Source organism: Aquarana catesbeiana, linkage group LG01 (genome assembly GCF_042186555.1).
Source record: "Aquarana catesbeiana isolate 2022-GZ linkage group LG01, ASM4218655v1, whole genome shotgun sequence".
Classification (NCBI taxonomy): Eukaryota; Metazoa; Chordata; class Amphibia; order Anura; family Ranidae; genus Aquarana; species Aquarana catesbeiana.
Window position 1 is genome coordinate 122,630,615 of NC_133324.1, and position 17,990 is coordinate 122,648,604.

Consider the following 17,990-nt stretch of genomic DNA (forward strand, 5'->3'; position numbering starts at 1 on the left):
GCATGCACTGATATGTGGTTCTTACTGCATGCTGACATATGTGCTGCAGTGTGTTTTGCCACATATTGCAGTGCGCTTTTATGACCCCACTTTCCCTTTTTTTTATCTCTGTAATGCTTTATATCATACACTGCAACACGTTATGACACTTTGCAGCACGTAGGCACGCAGTGAAATGCTACATTTATTTTTTTCAGCGCATTGGTGTGAACTTAACTCTTAGGATACAATGCTATCTTCCTTGTCCTTCCATTGGGACTGTGTTGGTTCCAAATGTAGGTGGTACACATGGCCTCACAGTTTCTCCAAGTTAGGCCCAAGGGGCTTCATAGGGATCTATAGGAAGACTAACACATACTTGCAGATAGGACTAGGTGAACTTTCTCGGGTTACGATCAAGTGCACCTTGACACAGTCATTGAAAGGAACATGTAGTTTACCATATAAAAGGGATCAGGTTGATGCAAATAATCTTGTCCACATGTTCACACCCATGTGATTCAGTAAGATGCTTTATCACAATACATGTAACATACAGCACCTTATGTGTTGGAGTTTATTTAGAATTGCTCCTAAGTGGAAGTCAAAACCCAACTAAGGTTAAATCTACTCCCACCTCAATTCTAAGCCTAATTTATCTACCTTGTAAAAAGGAAAGATGTCTATACTTACCTATTCTGAAGTTGCTCTGGTCTGGTCACATGACAAGGTCCCAGTGCTGGCTTCAGTGTAGAGGAGGGAAAGCCAATTGCGTCTGCCCCATAGTAAGCCTATGGGTGACGCCATCACCCAGACTTTGCAGCCGTTCTTAGCGATCACTCCTCTACATTGAAGTTGGAGATGGAAAGATCATGTGACCAGGCCGGAGTGACTTCAGAATAGTAAAGTATAGAAATCTTTCCTTTTATAAGCTAGATAGATTAAGAGTAAAATGGGGGTGGAGGTAGATTTAAGCTTAGTTAGAATTTGACTTGCCTTCCACTTTAACACACAGATGCAATTGCATGTAATTTTATGACCATCCCTGCTATATAGCTGTGGCTTCTAAACAGGTTTCAGATTAAAACAGTACTCCTATTCATAAAACCAGCTGAAAAATGACTTCAGACAAACCAACATTTTTTTTTTTGGGTGTCCAACCTGCAGCCCAAGACAGCTATGAATGCGGCCCAACACAAAATCAAAAACTTACTTAAAAATACAGTGAGTATAGAAATATAATCACATTTTGTTGCTTTACATCCTGAAATGGAGACTGACAGTTTTTGTTTCATCCAGCAGTATTTACTCAGTGCACATTAGAACATCCAAGTGAAAGACATAAACACCAACATGTCAGAAAAAAAAATATAAGTAATAAACAACAGAATCACAGTTGGAAAAAGCACCACCTCCCTCCCAAAAAATGACTAGTGAACCCACTCAGGTGTAGCTAATCACCTTCTCAATGGCACACAAAGCCATTTGAATTTCAACTGTGATCATTTTGATTAGGTCAACTTGAAAAGCGCTTTCCTGGAGAATTTCAATACCTGATAGTGCAACTGAAGAAAACAATCAACTGTGGGTGGCAAGGCACTGTCAAAAGATCGCTGGGATAAAGTTGTGAACATGCACAATGGAGATGGATACGAAAAAATTTCCAATGCTTTATCAATGCTTAGAAGCACAGTAAAGTCTATTATTAAGTAGTGGAAGGTATTTGGGACAACACAGACCCTTACCTGCTCAGGATGTCGCTCCAAACTGGATAAAGAAGCCATGAGTAAACTGGTCAGAGAGGCTACCAGGAGGCCTATAGCAACTCTACGACTGAGCTTTGCCAAAACCCACCTTGAAGATTCTGAGGCCACATGAAAAAAGGTGTTCTGGTCAGATGAGTCTAAAATTTAATTATTTGGCCTCAACACCAAATGATATGTCTGGCGGAAATCCAATACAGCTCACCGTCCAAATAACACCATTCCTACAGTAAAGCATGGAGGTGGTAATATCTTGTTATGGGGATGTTTCTCTGCAGCAGAGACTGGAGCACTTGTCAGGATAGAAGGTAAGGAATGGGGCAAAATACTGTCAAATTCTTGAGGAAAATCTGCTGGTCTCTGCCAGAAAGTTGTCAATGGGAAGAAAGTTTACCTTCCAACATGACAATGACCCAAAGCACACAGCAAAAATTACCGCACAGTGGTTGAAGGAGAAAAAGGTGAATGTCCTTGCATGGCCTAGTCAGAGCCCAGATTTAAAGCGCAAGTAAACCCATCCATAAAACAGTTTCATTTAAGGCACGTGCCAGAAACATAACACTCCCATTGGTTGTGCTCTCAACCAAACTGTAAAACCATCCAATGGCTGGTGTCATAACTGATCACATGTGCAGCATCATGACAGTTGTATATTAAACAGAGGCAAAGATGGCAGCTTCCTTGGCTGAAACCGATAGGGGGGTTTACCTACACTTTAAACCCCATTGAATATCTGTGCAGTGAATTGAAGATTGCGGTCCACAAAAGGTCACCAACAAATTTAACTGAACTTGAGCAGTTCTGCATGGAAGAGTGGGCAAATACTGCAAAGTCTATATGGGCAAAGTTAGTAGAGACATATCCCAGCAGACTAAAGGCTGTAATTAAAGCAAAAGGTGGTTCAACAAAACACTGACACAAGGGGGTGATCCTTTTTCCAACTCAGTGATTGTGTTTTTGGATTTTATTATTCCCGTTTGTCTCTGCTAGTCCAAGGAAAAACACTATTTCTTGTCCTGCTGTCACAGGCTGTCAAAAGGACAGAAAGTGAGGCGACATTTATCCAACGTTGTTAGGGACAATACAAGCTTGGTAGGAGTATGTTCTCTTCCCAAGTCTATCCAAAACTAAAAGAAATGTTTGGCTGGAGTTGAGATATGTGTAAACACAACTAATAAAACTGGTTACCTGTGTGATAAGGTTACAATGCAATGAAGGATAAGAACAAGGAGGAACTCAGAGAAATACCGATCATGTGTGCACAGAAACCAAACACTATAAGGATCTCAAGTGCAATATGACACATATCAATCAATACTGGCAGTTACCAGTCACTGCAAAAAGATTACTAAAGTCATATATGAAGAGGATATATCACATATGCTTAAATCTTGGTCTGAGCAGCATTGCAAGAAACACTTCCCGCGTACGCCATTTGAGGGAGGCGGCCTTTTTGGTACTTCCCTGGACAACTTTATTAAAGAGATAACTGTGGGAAAGAATGCCCTTTTGCCCTAGCAAAGGAAAGCTAAGGCCCAAGCTGGAAAATATTCTTCCTCTGGAAACCGTGTCTTCAATTTTTCCTAGGCCTCTAAGCCCAAGTCTGGGACTCAGTTGCCTCACAAACCTTGGATGTCAAAATTTCCAAACCTGTGGGTATGTCATCTTCACAAAGTGGGGATGCCTTCACCCAAGAAAGTTTCTACTCCAACCTTTTCACTGTTTACAAAGCAAAAGGGATATGCATCCCATTTTAGAACTGAAAGTGCTCAACATTTTCCTTCTTCCCTCCAAAAAATTTCCATATGGAATCTACTCAATCATTGCCTTCCCCCTTTCAGGAGACTTTTTGGCCTCAGTGGACATCAAGGATGCCTACCCAATCTTTCCAGTGCATCGATGCTTCCTGCGGGTATGCGACACTACAGTTACCTGCCCTTCCCTTTGGATTGTCAACTGCACCTCCAGTTCTTACCAAACTGCTGGCTGCTGCTCTCAGGGCATTCCTATTCTATTATACCTGGATAATCTCTTACTGAGAGAACAGCCGAAACAGACTTGTCAATGTCCACCACGCTATTCCGACTCTCGGCTGGATCCTGTACCTTCAGAAGTCTATGCCGGACCCATCGTCTTATGTATCTTGGTTTATACCAAAATGAAAAAAAAAACTGAAAAAACTGTTGCTGCAACTGCTTATAACATTAGCTGGAGTTTGGCTTCAATTTGTTAAATTCATCTAAATCCATCTAATGTTGCCCTCCCCCTAGACTGACTATGCTGATGTCCAAAAAGTGCCCCTGTGCTCATTAATCCAGAGTGGGGACAGTAATACAGGATGTGTCATTGATGGATCGACTTGGGTACAATTAGCCTGCCCATACACGGATCAAAGTTCAGCCAGTGCCTGCTGGACAGGCCGAATTTTCATTCACATATGGCCGACTTTTCACTTTAAGCTATCTTCCAAAGTGTCCCTGGAGCTATAAAGGTCAGATGCAGAGGATCAACCTGCAAATGTCATCCTGTAAAGTCAGCCATTTGGCTCGCCTACCACAAAACTACTGATCAGCGAGGCCATGCGTGGAGCTCCCAGATGGGATTTGCATATTAAGTGTCCCAGGATTTAAAGCTCCTCTACAAAATGACAGCAATAATAAAGCACTAAGTGCTGTGAAAGCCAAATAATAACTTAGCAAGGAAGTTTGGCAAAGAACAAGGTTTACCTGTATTAGCCAGTCTGGACTCTATCAATTTGTCCAGCAGTTCATCAGGAACAGGGTGGCCATCTAAATAATGTCTGGACATTCTCTGCAAAGCCTCTTTCTCCCACACCCAATTCTCTAGCATCTGGGATGGCACTTCCACAAAATCTGTTTCCACATTTGTCCCACTAAATCGTGCAAATTTTGTCTGTAAAATAAAAAACAAAAATGCAATGATATTATTATAACAACTTACAAGTAGGAGAAAAAGAATCTTGCAATTAAGCTGACATTTGTGAACGTCAGGCAAAAAGGCTGCAGTTACATATGAAAAAAAATAAAATAAATTCTTTTTTTCAAATTCTTTATTTGTAAAGAAAAATAAAGTGTCCATCAAACAATATAACAAAGGCACCAAAGGTGCCATGGCACATCAAACATAGTTACAGTCCAGGGTAATATAGTCAAATGTGGAGGTGCTCGGAAGGAAGTCAGCACAGCATCACTGCCGCACAGACAAACCTCCAATTTCAAAAAAAGAATATCAGGTGGTGGTGACAATATGCAATCTTCTCGTGTTGAGTTGCATGAATGAACACTTCACATTTTAGGATAGAAGGAAGCTAGATGGTATAAACATAGGGTCACCCAGAAGGGTGCAGAGACAAGAAGTGATTAGGAGAGAGAGGGGAAAAGGGAGAAAAGAAAAAGGAAGGGGAGATGGGGGACCAGGGTGATGGGACGCATAGATGCTACAGTACAATGACAGGAGGACCTCAGTCCTCAGAGCAGCTCTCTAGGAGGGACTTCCCTTCATCCGAATACACGAACATGTTCCAGAATGCCCATGTTTTCATATATCGTTCTCTTCTGTTTTGTGCGGTAAGTACCAGATCTTCCAGGGTATTGACACTCCTGATCTTATTGAGCCACATGGCGATGGAGGGAGGATTGGGGTCTTTCCAACACAACGTGACACAGGCTTTGGTAGCGTTAGTCAAGTGGTGAAGGATTGATTTGTTGTATGTCCGGATCGGCATCTGTGAGCAGTGGAGCAGGAAGAAGGCCGAATCCCTTAAGATAGGGAAGTCCGTGAATTGTTGGAAGATCCTCTCTACCTCCAACCAGTACTGTTGAAGCTTTGAACAGGACCAGAAGACGTGAAGGAAAGTTCCCCTCTCGTCTCCACATCTCCAGTAACGCTCCAAAGCCTCCAGAAACCATTTACTCAAGACTGACGGGGTGAGATACCAGCGCGTCAATATTTTATAGTGGGATTCCTACGTACGCGTACGGATGGATGATTTCAGGCAAAGGTGGATGATGTTTTGACGCGGGACAGCCGTGAAGGTCCTATCAACATCCCTTTCCCATTCGACAAAACGTGGCATGATAAAGTCCTCTGGAGGGGATATAAGCAAGGCATACATATTAGACAGGGTGCGGGGGAAAGGGTCCATGTCTTCACAGTAAGATTCAAAAAGTGTCCGCTGACTCCGAAAATGAGTCAGGGGGGCCCAGTGTGCGGAAGAAGTGGTGAAGTTGAAGCGCCTGCCAGAAAGATAATCTAAACTGACGATCCGGTTGCATCAATTGAGAGATCGTGGGCCAAGTGTTAGCCGTTAGAAAGTGGGAGACTTGAAAGCAGTTGCTCCCCAGGAGATTTCAAAACGGGCCCTGTTCTACACCCGGGAGGGAATCCAGGGTTTCCCAGTATGGGAAACAGAGGAAAGTTGGCAGACAAAAGCTCCGGTTTCGTACTCAGAGTGGGTCCTATGGTGGGGTGCGACTTGAAGGAAGCAGGTAGGAAGGTAAAGCACCATGGCACCCTGTGCAGGGGAACGGGACTAAACTGCTGTTCTATGTGCGTCCACAGCTTTAGATCTTTATGTCTGCACTAGTCAATTACCCTGCCAAGGTGGGCTGCTTGGTAATATTTAAGCACGTCTGAGACCGCTACCCCTCCATAGTGTTTTTTTTTTTTAACAACAAGGTTGGTCTTTATTGAGATGACATCATATTACAATTGGCATCCAAACATTGGTTGTGTACAGATACGAATTTGTATATATACAAGAAAATAAAGACTATAAAAATGAAACAAAAGGTGTATAAGTTTCTATGTCGTATTCAGACTGCTCTTCTCACTTAAACTCTTCAATAGCAGAATTAAAATGAATACTTCCTTACTTAACAATAAAGAGAGGAGAGGCATGGGAGAACCGATATGCACATCCCCGTTTCAGAGAGTATCCCCCATTCCTGCTTAGCTATAAGTTAGAATTGCTCAACCCAAGGCAACCAGATCCGGTCAAACTTCTGTGGGCATCCCCTATTTAAATATGTCATCTTATACATAGGAAGTACTGCATTAATAGATGAGTCCCAGGACTCCACCCTCGGAGGCAAGGGGGACGCCCATTTCCTTAGAACTTCTTTTTTAGCGTAGAAAAGTAGAAGTGAAACCAGGATCTTCGTGTACCTGGGTCTCTGGTCGTCCTCGTGAATACCTAATAGGGCTAATTCCGGCGATACAGGTAGTGTAAGCTGAAGTCGAATATTAATACTTTCAAAGACCCCGGTCCAAAATGACATCACTAAGGGACACGTCCAAAACATGTGTATGTATGTACTTTCTGGGGCTTGACATCGAGGGCAGTTCGGTGATCTATGAGGATAGATCCGGTGCAGCCTCTGAGGCGTGTAATATATACGGTGCATAAATTTAGTTTGCAGCAATTTATCTCTAGATGATATCACCAGTTTATAACCCGCCTCAAAGCACTCCTCCCACGTCTCCCTGTCCAAGCTAGGAACGTCTACCTGCCACTGTTCCCATAACCTATCTATTTTAGGCGAGTCCACTCCCAGTATTGTGAGGTATAATGTAGATAATGTCTTTGTTAGGGTTTCTTGAGCAAGAACACCTTCCACAGGGTCTATTTTTAATCTAATAAGTCCGGGGAATTGAGCCCTTATGGCATGCCGTAATTGATAGTACCTGAAAAGCATGTTTCCTGCAAGTCCGTATCTTTCCGTCAGATCCTGAAAGGAAAGCAATACCCCCGTCTTGATGATGTCTTGTAGAACTTTAATCCCATATCGAGCCCACAACTGCGGGTCTGGAATAGTCCTAAGATGAGGGAGCGTGGGGTTTCCCCACAGTGGGCAGAACGGAGAGTGTTGGTGAGGCTGGAGGAATCTTTTCCTCGCTGCTGACCAGGTTTTGAGGGTTGTTTTAGTAGAACCTGCAAGGGAGGGATATGCCCGAGGTCCTCTATAAACCAGATTACCCAGTTCCTTACAAGAGCCTAGGATCTCAGCTTCCAGGCACACGGCCGCATTCGTTCGCGATTGCTCAAACCACCATCTCACCGTTACGAATATCGCTGCCCAGTAATACACCTGCCAGTTAGGTAGTGCTAGACCCCCAAACTGTACCGGGAGCTGTAATGTCGTCTTAGCAAGTCTTGGGGAAGACCCTCGCCATAAAAATGAACTTATGCACGAGTCTAAGTCTCTAAAAAAAGAGCCGGGCAGCCACACCGGGCAGTTGCGGAATATGTAGTTAAATCTAGGTAGGTATAGCATTTTTATCACATTAATACGGCCCATGAGATTGAGCGGTAAATCCCTCCATCTGAGGCAATGTTCCTTAAGTTTCTTGACAATAGGTTGGAGATCCCTAGCCACCCGGATTCCCAAATACTTAAACTCCTCAAAGCAGAGCAACGGAGTCTGTGACACCACCTCTCGGGCTCGGGGATCTATCGGGAATATGACCGACTTGGACCAATTAATCTTAACCCCAGAAAAGCGCCCAAACACATTGAAGGTTTCTAGCGCCGCCTGCAGAGAGCCCTCAGCATCGTGCAGATATAATAAGGCGTCGTCTGCATATAAGGAAATTTTCTCCTCCAGAGGGCCAATCCTAAGACCTTGAATGGCGCAGGATTCCCGAATCAGAATGGCTAGTGGCTCAAGGGCCAGAGCGAACAGGCTGGGTGATAACGGACATCCCTGCCTGGTGCCCCTCTGGAGGAGAAAATAATCAGATATTGTATCATTAATGCGAATCCTAGCCCTGGGGGATTTATAAAGTAGACCCAGCCAATGAAGAAACTTAGGGCCAAGACCAAAACGCCGCAGGACCTCCCAGAGGTACTCCCATTCCACGGAGTCAAACGATTTCTCTGCGTCGAGGGAGGCTATGACTCTAGTTCCACTGTTGTCATGGGTCATGTCTAGATTCAGATACAATCTGCTAATATTGATATCGGTGCCCTTACCCGGCATGAACCCCGACTGGTCTTCGTGAACCAGGTCCTCTATCACCATAGCCAATCTAAGAGCCAGAATTTTAGCCAGAAGCTTGGCGTCGGCATTTATCAGAGATATGGGCCTATACGAGGAACATTCTTCAGGGTCCCTACCGGGCTTGGGCACCAGAACCACCATCGCCTCGGACATAGAGTCTGGCAGAGAGCCTAACTCAGCAAATTGTGAGAGGAGAGAAGTCATCCTGGGGGCCAGTAGTTCTTGATGAGTCGAATAAAATTCTATGGGCAATCCGTCAGGTCCGGGGGCCTTACCAGACTGCATACAGCTCATGGCCTTTTGCACCTCCTCTAACGTTATGTCCTTTTCAAGAGATGTTCTTTTGTCTGGGTCAATTGTAGGGAATGGGATCTGGTCAAGGTAGTCAGTCAATTCTTTGACAGTGTAGGTCGCTGTGGATGAGTATAGGTCTTGGTAAAATTCCAAGAACCTATTCCCAATCATTTGGGGCATGGTCAAAATTGTACCATCCCCACTCCTCAACCTGCCTACATGATTGGGTGCGAACTGACCCTTGGCCAACCAAGCCAAGAGCCTACCATTCTTATCGCCATATTCGAACACCCTCTGAGCACTCGCTAGCATAGACTTTTTGGTGAGATCCACTCGCAGTAAAGATAGTTCCTTAAGAGCACATTGCCAGGAAGCATACTTCTCTGGGCTAGGGGTGTGTATATATTCTTTTTCGGTGTCCTGAGCCTGATTTTCAAGCTGCCTCAGAGTCTGCACCAATGTCCTCCTTTTGTGCACTATTTTATTTATGTATTCCCCCTAGTGCAAGCCTTAAAGGCCTCCCAAAGTGTGAGTGGGTCTGCAGTTTCAGCATTATTTATCCAAAAATTATACAGTGCCTCAGGTATTACTTCCTGGATCTCTGTGTCACAAATCCAATATTTGGATAGCCTCCACACCCCCCGACCCCCCGGCGAACCCGTCCGGATCGTAATCAGCAGAGGGGCATGATCTGAAATGCCTCTAGAAAGAATCTTGGTGGATGCCACCTCTTTCAATAGGCAGTGGGAAGCAAAGGCCAGGTCTATACGGGACAGCGTCCGGTACGTAGTGGATAGGCAAGTGAACTGGGCATCGGAGGGGTGGAAGTGACTTGAGGTCGACCGATATGGGTTTTTCTCTGGCCGATGCCGATGCCGATATTTAGAAATCGCGGTGGCCGATGGCCGATATGTGATGCCGATTTTTTTGGGCCGATATATTTGGCCGATTTTTTTTTTCCTTTCTTTTTTCCCTTCATCTCATAAAATCTAACAGTTAGACCCCTTTCACACTGGGGCGTTTTTCAGGCGCTTTTGGCCTAAAAATAGCACCTGTAAAGTGCCTGTAAAACGGCTCCTCTGCAGTCTCAGTGTGAGATCCCGAGTGCTTTCACACTGAGGCGATGCGCTGGCAGGATGTAAAAAAAAGTCCTGCAAACGGCATCTTTGGAGCGGTGTATACTGCTGCTCCACCACTCCTGCCCATTGAAATAAATGCGCACCGCTACCGAAGCGCCTGCAAAGCGTTTTGGCAGCGGTGCTTCAGGGGCGCATTTAACCCCTTCCTCGGCCGCTAGCTGGGTTATAAGCGCCCCGCTAGCAGCCGAATAGCGCCTCTAAAATGACGGTAAAGCGCCGCTAAAACTAGCAGCGTTTTACCATCAACGCCTGCCCGCTCCAGTGTGAAAGCAGCCTTAAGTAATACAGAAATTTTTTTTCATTTAAACATTAAACAAAACAAACCTCCAATCAGTTCACTTGTATGTATAATTTAGAAAAAAAACCTAAAAAAAAAAAAAAAAAAAAAAAAAAAAAAAAACCCTATCTTAAATAATAAATACACAAAAACAGGTAATCAAAACTTTTGGACGAAAAAAAATGGGCTAACTTTACTGCTTATTTTTTTTTTTTAATTCATTACTGTATTTTTTTTTTTTTAATTGCGTTTGAAAGACCGCTGCGCAAATACCGTGTGACATAAAATATTGCAACAATCACCATTTTATTCCCTAGGGTCTCTGCTAAAAAAATATATATAATGTTTGGGGGTTCTAAGTGATTTTCTAGCAGAAAATACAGGATTTTTACTTGTAAGCAACAAGTGTCAGAAAAGATTTAGTCTTTAAATGGTTAAACTGAAAACTTCTACACACTTTCAGTCTATTGATAAAAAGAACCTGAAAGAGATACAAATGTATCTTCTTATCAGACTTGGCAGGCTGCCCAGAGGAGGGGAGAATCCTCTCCACAGATAACTTAGGGAAACTTGCATTAACTTCTATTACAGAAGTCATTTGCAAGTCACGGCTGAAGTTATAATCGGCCTTTTTTATCAGCACAATCGGCCGATGCCGATTAAGTAAAAAACGCCAAATATCGGCCGATATATCGGCCGGCCGATATATCGGTCGACCTCTAGAAGTGACGCCAGAGATCCGTCAAAGCAAAGGTGGATGCCCATTGGGCTAGGCCAGTGTGAGCAGGGGAGGCAGCATGAAGTCTATCTGCTTTGTTTGACATGACTGAATTAAAGTCACCTACGCATAACACTTTATTAACCTCATATTGTGTAATAGTATGCATAAGGGAATGAAGTAAGGTGACATCAGCAGGTGGGGGCAGATATATTCCCACTATTATATAGGGTGTCCCTCCAATAAGTGCATGGACAATAACATACCTCCCTCCAGGATCGGTTTTAACTGTTATAAGCTGGAAGGCTAGGGATCTGTGCACTAACACACTCACTCCCCTGGCATAGTTAGAATATGTTGCATGGTAATGTGCACAGACCCAGGCCTTCTTTAACCCCATAATCTTGGCTCCCACCAGGTGGGTTTCCTTTAGAATACAAATCTTGGGATTATGTTGCTGAATATATTTAAATACTAGAGATCTTTTGATGGCAGAGTTGAGGCCTCTAACGTTCCACGATAGCACGGTAAAGTCAGCCATATTCCCCATAGAACCATAAATATATAATCACAATGTACCACTGAATTCTAGCACCATCTACGGGTGTGCAGCACCACGCCACGCTACGTGCCCTCGTCACCACTACAACTAGGTGGCATGGCTGATACGCACCCGCAGATACTCCTCCCCCACATGTTGTAGACATAATATAAAGACCAACCAAAAAACAATAAAACATAGAAATTAAAATTTAACAGTTCCCATTCTGATGGCAACGGCCATCCAATACCCCCCCCCTCCCCCACCCCGTGCACCTCCAACTGTGAGTAGCACATGATCCCAAACAGTAACTGGTAGCAGAGATATAATGCTCGGGAGGCGTGTGCCCGATTAAGCCTTACATCATTAGTGGCAGTTCAAAACAAAAGGAGAAAAAAGTGGGTGAAAAGAAAAACCCAAAAATTATAATCTGCTGAATAGAGTTACTGGATAAGGTAGTGTCTTGTGTCATAAAAGAAATTCTTCTAAGGCAGTCCAACAGGACAATTTTACAGAGCCCAAGTTATTCCTGCAGTTCTGCGACTACAGTTCAGGATTCAAATCAAGGGGGTCCCAGTAAGGAAACTCAAACATTTCAAGGTAACCCGGAACACAGCCATCTTACCTCTACAGTGTGATACTTGCAAGTCACAACTCTAGACCAACTTAGGTAAACTTAGGAGAGGCAATCATTACGGTGGCAGAGTCTCCAGCCAGGCGCCAGCATCTTCGGGGTTTGTGAAGATCCGCACTGTTTCCCCGTCCACGACTCGTAGCTTTGCTGGGAACAGAATACTATATCGAATTCCTTTCACTCTGAGCCATGCTTTCACCGCATCGAATGAACGACGCTGGCGTTGTGTCTCCAATGTATAATCCGGAAACATCATAAGTTTAACATTGCTATATGGTATATCTCCTGCTTCCCGGGCTGCCCGCAACAACTCATCCCTGTCCCGAAAGTTCATCAGCTTTAGGATAAACGTGCAGGGGGGGGCACCCTCCGGCCCCGGGGGTACTCTGTGTGCCCTCTCTACCGTAAAGTAAGGGGAGAGTCGAGCTGCTGGGAGCACCGATCGTAGCAGTTCTTCCGTGAATCCGGTCGGGTTTCGCCATTCCACTCCCTCCGGTAATCCAACTATACGGAGGTTGTTCCTGCGACTACGGTTTTCGGCGTCCTCCGCCCGATATTCAAGCGCCCGCACTTTTGTTTGGAGAGATCTGATAGAGGCCTCGTGGTCAGTCACGGTATCCTCGACTGCACCCACAAGCTGCTCTGCAACCGTTATTCTGGACCGGATCTTGTCTAAGTCTTGACGTATTAATCCCACGTCTAGCTGTACAGCTTCTATTTTAGATGTGAGCGCCGTTGTCACCTCCGGAATACCAGGTATATCGGCCTGTGACTGGTCCCCTTGGTCAGTTTGTGACGCCATAATGCATAGGCGCGCTGGCGTGTGCTGCCGATCAAAGGCCTGAGTCGCTTCTTCCACAATTCCGGGAGGAAATTTCAGTTTTTTGCCCCTTTTCGTGCCCACAGGAGTTCTAGCAGGCATATAAGGTCTTTTGGGCCACCTAAGTATTATATCTACCCAAACGCGGATCTAAATTCGGATGCCTTGCCAGCAGAGCTCAGTCAGCACGTCTGTTCAGTCTCACATCCCGGCCACGCCCCCCTCCATAGTGTTTAGGTAGCGTCAGAAGGCGCCTACCGATCCTAGGCCGCTTGTGTGCCCAGATGAACTTGGTAAAAAGAGTATTGACTTGACGAAAGAAGGTCGAGGGGATGGCGATGGGTAAAGTCTGGAAGAGGTACAGAAACTTTGGCAAGATGCTCATTTTGATGATGTTACAGCGGCTGAACCAGGAATGTAGACCTCTATTCCACTTGTCTAATAGGGTATGGACTGCACTGAGCAGGGGTGGAAAGTTCATCCTAAACGTATCCGCTATGTTCGGGGGATATGGGTGCCCAGGTACTTCAGAGCCGAAGATGTCCATTTAAAGTTGAAGTTGAGCTGTAGACTGCGACCCAGGGGAGAGGGCAGGGCTATTCCCATCGCCTTAGATTTGGAGTAGTTAATTTTCATATTCAAGAGTGCTCCGTAAATGGTCAAATTCTTTCAGGAGATTCGGTAGGGAGATATGCGGGTTGGTCAAGGAGACGAGGAGGTCATCCGCGTAAGCGGAGACTTTATGGGTGAGGTAGTCTACCTGAATGTCAGAGACATCTCAGTTTAATCTAATCCTGTTCAGGAATGGTTCCAACGATAGAGCGAATAGCAGGGGTGAGTGGGCATCCCTGTCGGGTGCCGTTGCCCCATTTGCTTTGACCGCTGCCCGTGGAGAGGAGTATATGCTAGATATCCAACGAAGCATCTGTTCTCCGAAACCCATGTGTCTCAGTACCGCAAACATAAAGGCCCAATTCACCCTATCAAAGGCCTTCTCCGCATCGGTACTGAGGAATACGCAAGGAGAGCCCATTTCACTGGCGAAGTGGACCAGTTTGAGTACTTTTACTGTGTTGTCCCTGGCCTTGCGGGAGGGGATGAAGCCCACTTGGTCCAGGTGGACCAATTGGGGCAACGAGGATTGAATCCGAGAGGCACATATCTTGGCAAAGAGCTTCAGGTCTACATTGAGCAATGAGATCGGCCGATAGCTGTCGCAGACAGAGGGATCTTTTCCTTCTTTTGGGATAACTGAGACATGGGCTAACAGAGATGCTTGGGAAAATGAGGTAGTCTGTCCTAGGCCATTAAACATTCTTATCATGTGTTGACCTAACAGGGGCAAAAGAGTCTTGTAGTACTGTATGGTAAACCACTGGGGCCTGGTGCCTTTCCTTGTTTGGCTGACTTCACTGCTCCGCTCTTCGACAGTAAATCGGGGCTTCAAGCTCTCCCCGAGCCATGGATGGGGGACGTGACAAGCACGCCGAAGAGAGGTAATTTTCTATGGAAGAGGAAGGAGGAGGGGGTGGGAGGTTGTATAGGGAGGAATAGAATTCTCCAAAAAGGTATGGGCGATACCTTTGTGTAATGAGATTCTTCCATCCTTATCCCATGCTAACCATTTGCCACATCTGTCACCCGATTCATACACTAGTTTCTTGCAAGATTGGAGAGCTGCCTTTGCCTTGTAACGAAGAAGGTCAGAAACCTGTCGACGAAGATGAGCAAGTTCGGTTCCTAAAGATGGGATCAGTGTTCTTTTATGCTGCAGCTCAAGAGCCTGAATATTGGCTAGCAGTTTTGTCAATTGTGCTTCTTTCGCTTTTTTAACACGGGAACAGTGTTTGATCAGGATGCCCCATATGACCGCCTCATGGGCTTCCCACACTATACCTGGGTCACTCTCAGGGGTGGCATGCGTCTGAAAATAAGCTGTGCGTTCTTGAGCCACGTCAGTCAAAACCTCTGGGATCTGCAATAGACTCTCATTCAGGCGCCATCTCCAATCCGGAGTGGCGGTAGAGGCTGACAGGGAGAGACTGGTGTGTGATCAGACCAGGTTATATGACCAATAGAGATGTCTAGAACAAGGGATAGTAGTTGGTGAGGGATCAGAAAGAGGTCAATCCTAGAGTATGACTGGTGAGGCATGGAGAAGAGTAATCTCGTTCTCCAGTGTGGAAAATACGCCAGCCGTCCACAAGCTGCAGCTTGTGAAGTTTTTGCTGTATACGGTTCCTGTAGCTGAGGGAAACAGAGGAGGCACCAGAGGAGGTATCCACGCTAGGGTCAAGAGGGACATTCAGATCACCGAGGATCAGTTTACCTTCCACAAACTCCACTAGCTTGGAGAGGGTTTTTCATAGAAACGAGTCTTGGCGAGTATTTGGTGGTATAGAAGCCAACATCACTGTGATGCCGCCGATGTGGCCTTTAAGCAAAAGATACCGGCCTGCTGTGTCGAAGCAACTGTCGGAAAGAGCCCAAGGGAAACGACTAGAGATCAGGATTGAAACTACCCTTAGATTTTGCTTCTCGATTAGTAGCGTGTTATACACATGGAAAGAATCTGTTTTGAAAGAAGGGAAGTCCCCCCGTCCTAAAATGAGTTTCTTGTACAAACGCTACATCTGTGCGAGAGCTTTCAGATCATTAAGAAGCATCCTCCGCTTCTCAGGGACATTGAGAACCTGTCAAAAACTATAACATAGGGGGCTATTAAAAAATGGTATATTTAAATAAAAAAAATAACAAAAAATGTTAACCGCAACCCTGTGGTTCTGCACACACTTACAAATGCAAACACAGGGCATAAATGTAAACTGCAATTGCACCACATGTTATATATCACCACCAATGTCAGGGATAGCAATCATTCTTGGGCCTTTACTGTTTACTCTAAAATGATGAGCTGTAAAGGCATTTGAAGCGCTATCCATTGATAATTTTGGGTACCATAATTTTATTTCCATTTTGTGAGTACAAGCAGCTTTGAGGCTTGACACATTTGGTATCTGTTTACTCTACAATACTTCATCTTTTAACATGTACAAAAAATGGGAGTAAATTGTATTTGTCTGCAAAAAAAATCAACTTAGTGTATTTTGTTCTAGAAAATATAGTTTTAATAAACAATTGCACAAAGATTGTGCAACATAGAAAATTGCAGCTATCATCTTTTAAGTCTAAAGGGCCTCTGCATTCAGAAAATATTTCATTTATATAATATATAATATTGGGGTTTAAGTAATTTTATAGGCAAAAATCCAGATTTAAACGTGTCCAAAAATAAAAAAAATTACTCTAGAGGTGAACTGGTTTTAAAAAAAAAAAAAGTCAGTACCTGGGTATTTACAGTATTTATATTAGTCTTCTGTAATTCCCAACATAACAAAACAAAAACAGAGAAGCTGGTCAGTGTGGTTATCAAATTTGTCTTTTTAATTTGGGTGTACTTTTTCTAATAAAATTTGGGCTCTCAGCTGCTTAAAAAAATGCAACTCTGACTGCAATACTTACATTATCCCCACCCCTGCGCTCCACAGACTTACTCAGTCCGAGGTCCAACACTAGTCCACCTCTGGTGGACTAGTGCCCATTGATATTCAAACTTATTAATGTCATTACAGATTGTCATGGGACCTCCCCTGAGGGGACATTATCACGGCTCCCTGCACTGACATAGAATGATGCTGGGAATGTCACTATTAGGGAGATATACTAAAACTGGTGCAGCTCTTCATAGTAATCAATCAGCTTCTGACTTCAGCTTGTTCAATTAAGCTTTGAAAATAAAACTTATTTTCGTTACTATGCACAGCTCCACAAGATTTTATGTGTACCAGTTTTGGTAAACCATCCCCATAGTGTCACATTAATAAAAAACACCCAGTGCCTCATGTGACTGGCCCAAATATATGGAAAAGAGCAATAATTTAGAAGGGGCTCACAAGTGAGCGTTGGGGAGACAGACCCTGGACTTGGGCTTTAACGCTGAATTAAATGGACACATGCTTGTTCTAAGTCAGTATGTATCAGGAGGTAGGGATTGAGGTCAGAAACAAGAAAATAATGTCGCAGTCATGATAAAAATCGCAGGTCACTGCCATTACTAATAAAACAAAATTATTAATAAAAATGCCATAAAACTAACCCCTATTTTGTAGACGCTATAACTTTTGTGCAAACCAATCAAACGCTTATTGCGATTTTTTTTTACCAAAAATAAGTAGAATACATATCGGCTAAACTGGGGAAAAAAAAATGTTTTTATATATATTTTTAGGGGGTATTTATTATAGCAAAAAGTAAAAAAATAATACGTTTTTTTCAAAATTGTCGCTCTATTTTTGTTTACAGCGCAAAAAATAAAAAGCGCAGAGGTGATCAAATACCACCAAAAAAAAAAGCTCTATTTGTAGGAAAAAAGGACATAAATTTTGTTTGGAAGCCACGTCGCACAACCGCGCAATTGTCAGTTAAATCGACGCAGTGCGAATCGCAAAAAGGGCTCTGGTCTTTGGCCAGCGAAATGGTCCGGGGCTTAAAGAGGAAGTAAACTCTGATGGGGTTTACTTCCTCTTTTGCTCGCTGCTGCAGCCTGCGAATGAAAAGCATAATGGGCTAGTACGCATCGCATACTAGCCCATTATGTGCCACTTACCTGCAAAAGAATCCAGCGATGTCCCCTGTGTGGGCAGCGTCCATCTTCTGGCCCTCTTCCTTCCGGGCCGCAGACTCCGGCTGTGTGATTCGCCGGAGCTGCATGACGTCACTCCTGCGCATGCGCACGGGAGCCGC

General features: G+C 44.3%; 2 protein-coding genes across 3 annotated transcripts in view; one reads left to right on the forward strand and one right to left on the reverse strand.

The window, feature by feature from the left end:
• SGTB (small glutamine rich tetratricopeptide repeat co-chaperone beta) overlaps positions 1 to 17,990 on the forward strand; it is a 464,910-nt gene that overhangs the window by 206,600 nt on the left and 240,320 nt on the right. The gene's annotated exons all lie outside the window — the stretch shown is intronic.
• NLN (neurolysin) overlaps positions 1 to 17,990 on the reverse strand; it is a 144,907-nt gene that overhangs the window by 22,270 nt on the left and 104,647 nt on the right. The window contains exon 10 of the mRNA XM_073623513.1: positions 4,469 to 4,655. Coding sequence (XP_073479614.1) covers positions 4,469 to 4,655 — 187 coding nt within the window. The remainder of the gene's footprint in view (positions 1 to 4,468; positions 4,656 to 17,990) is intronic.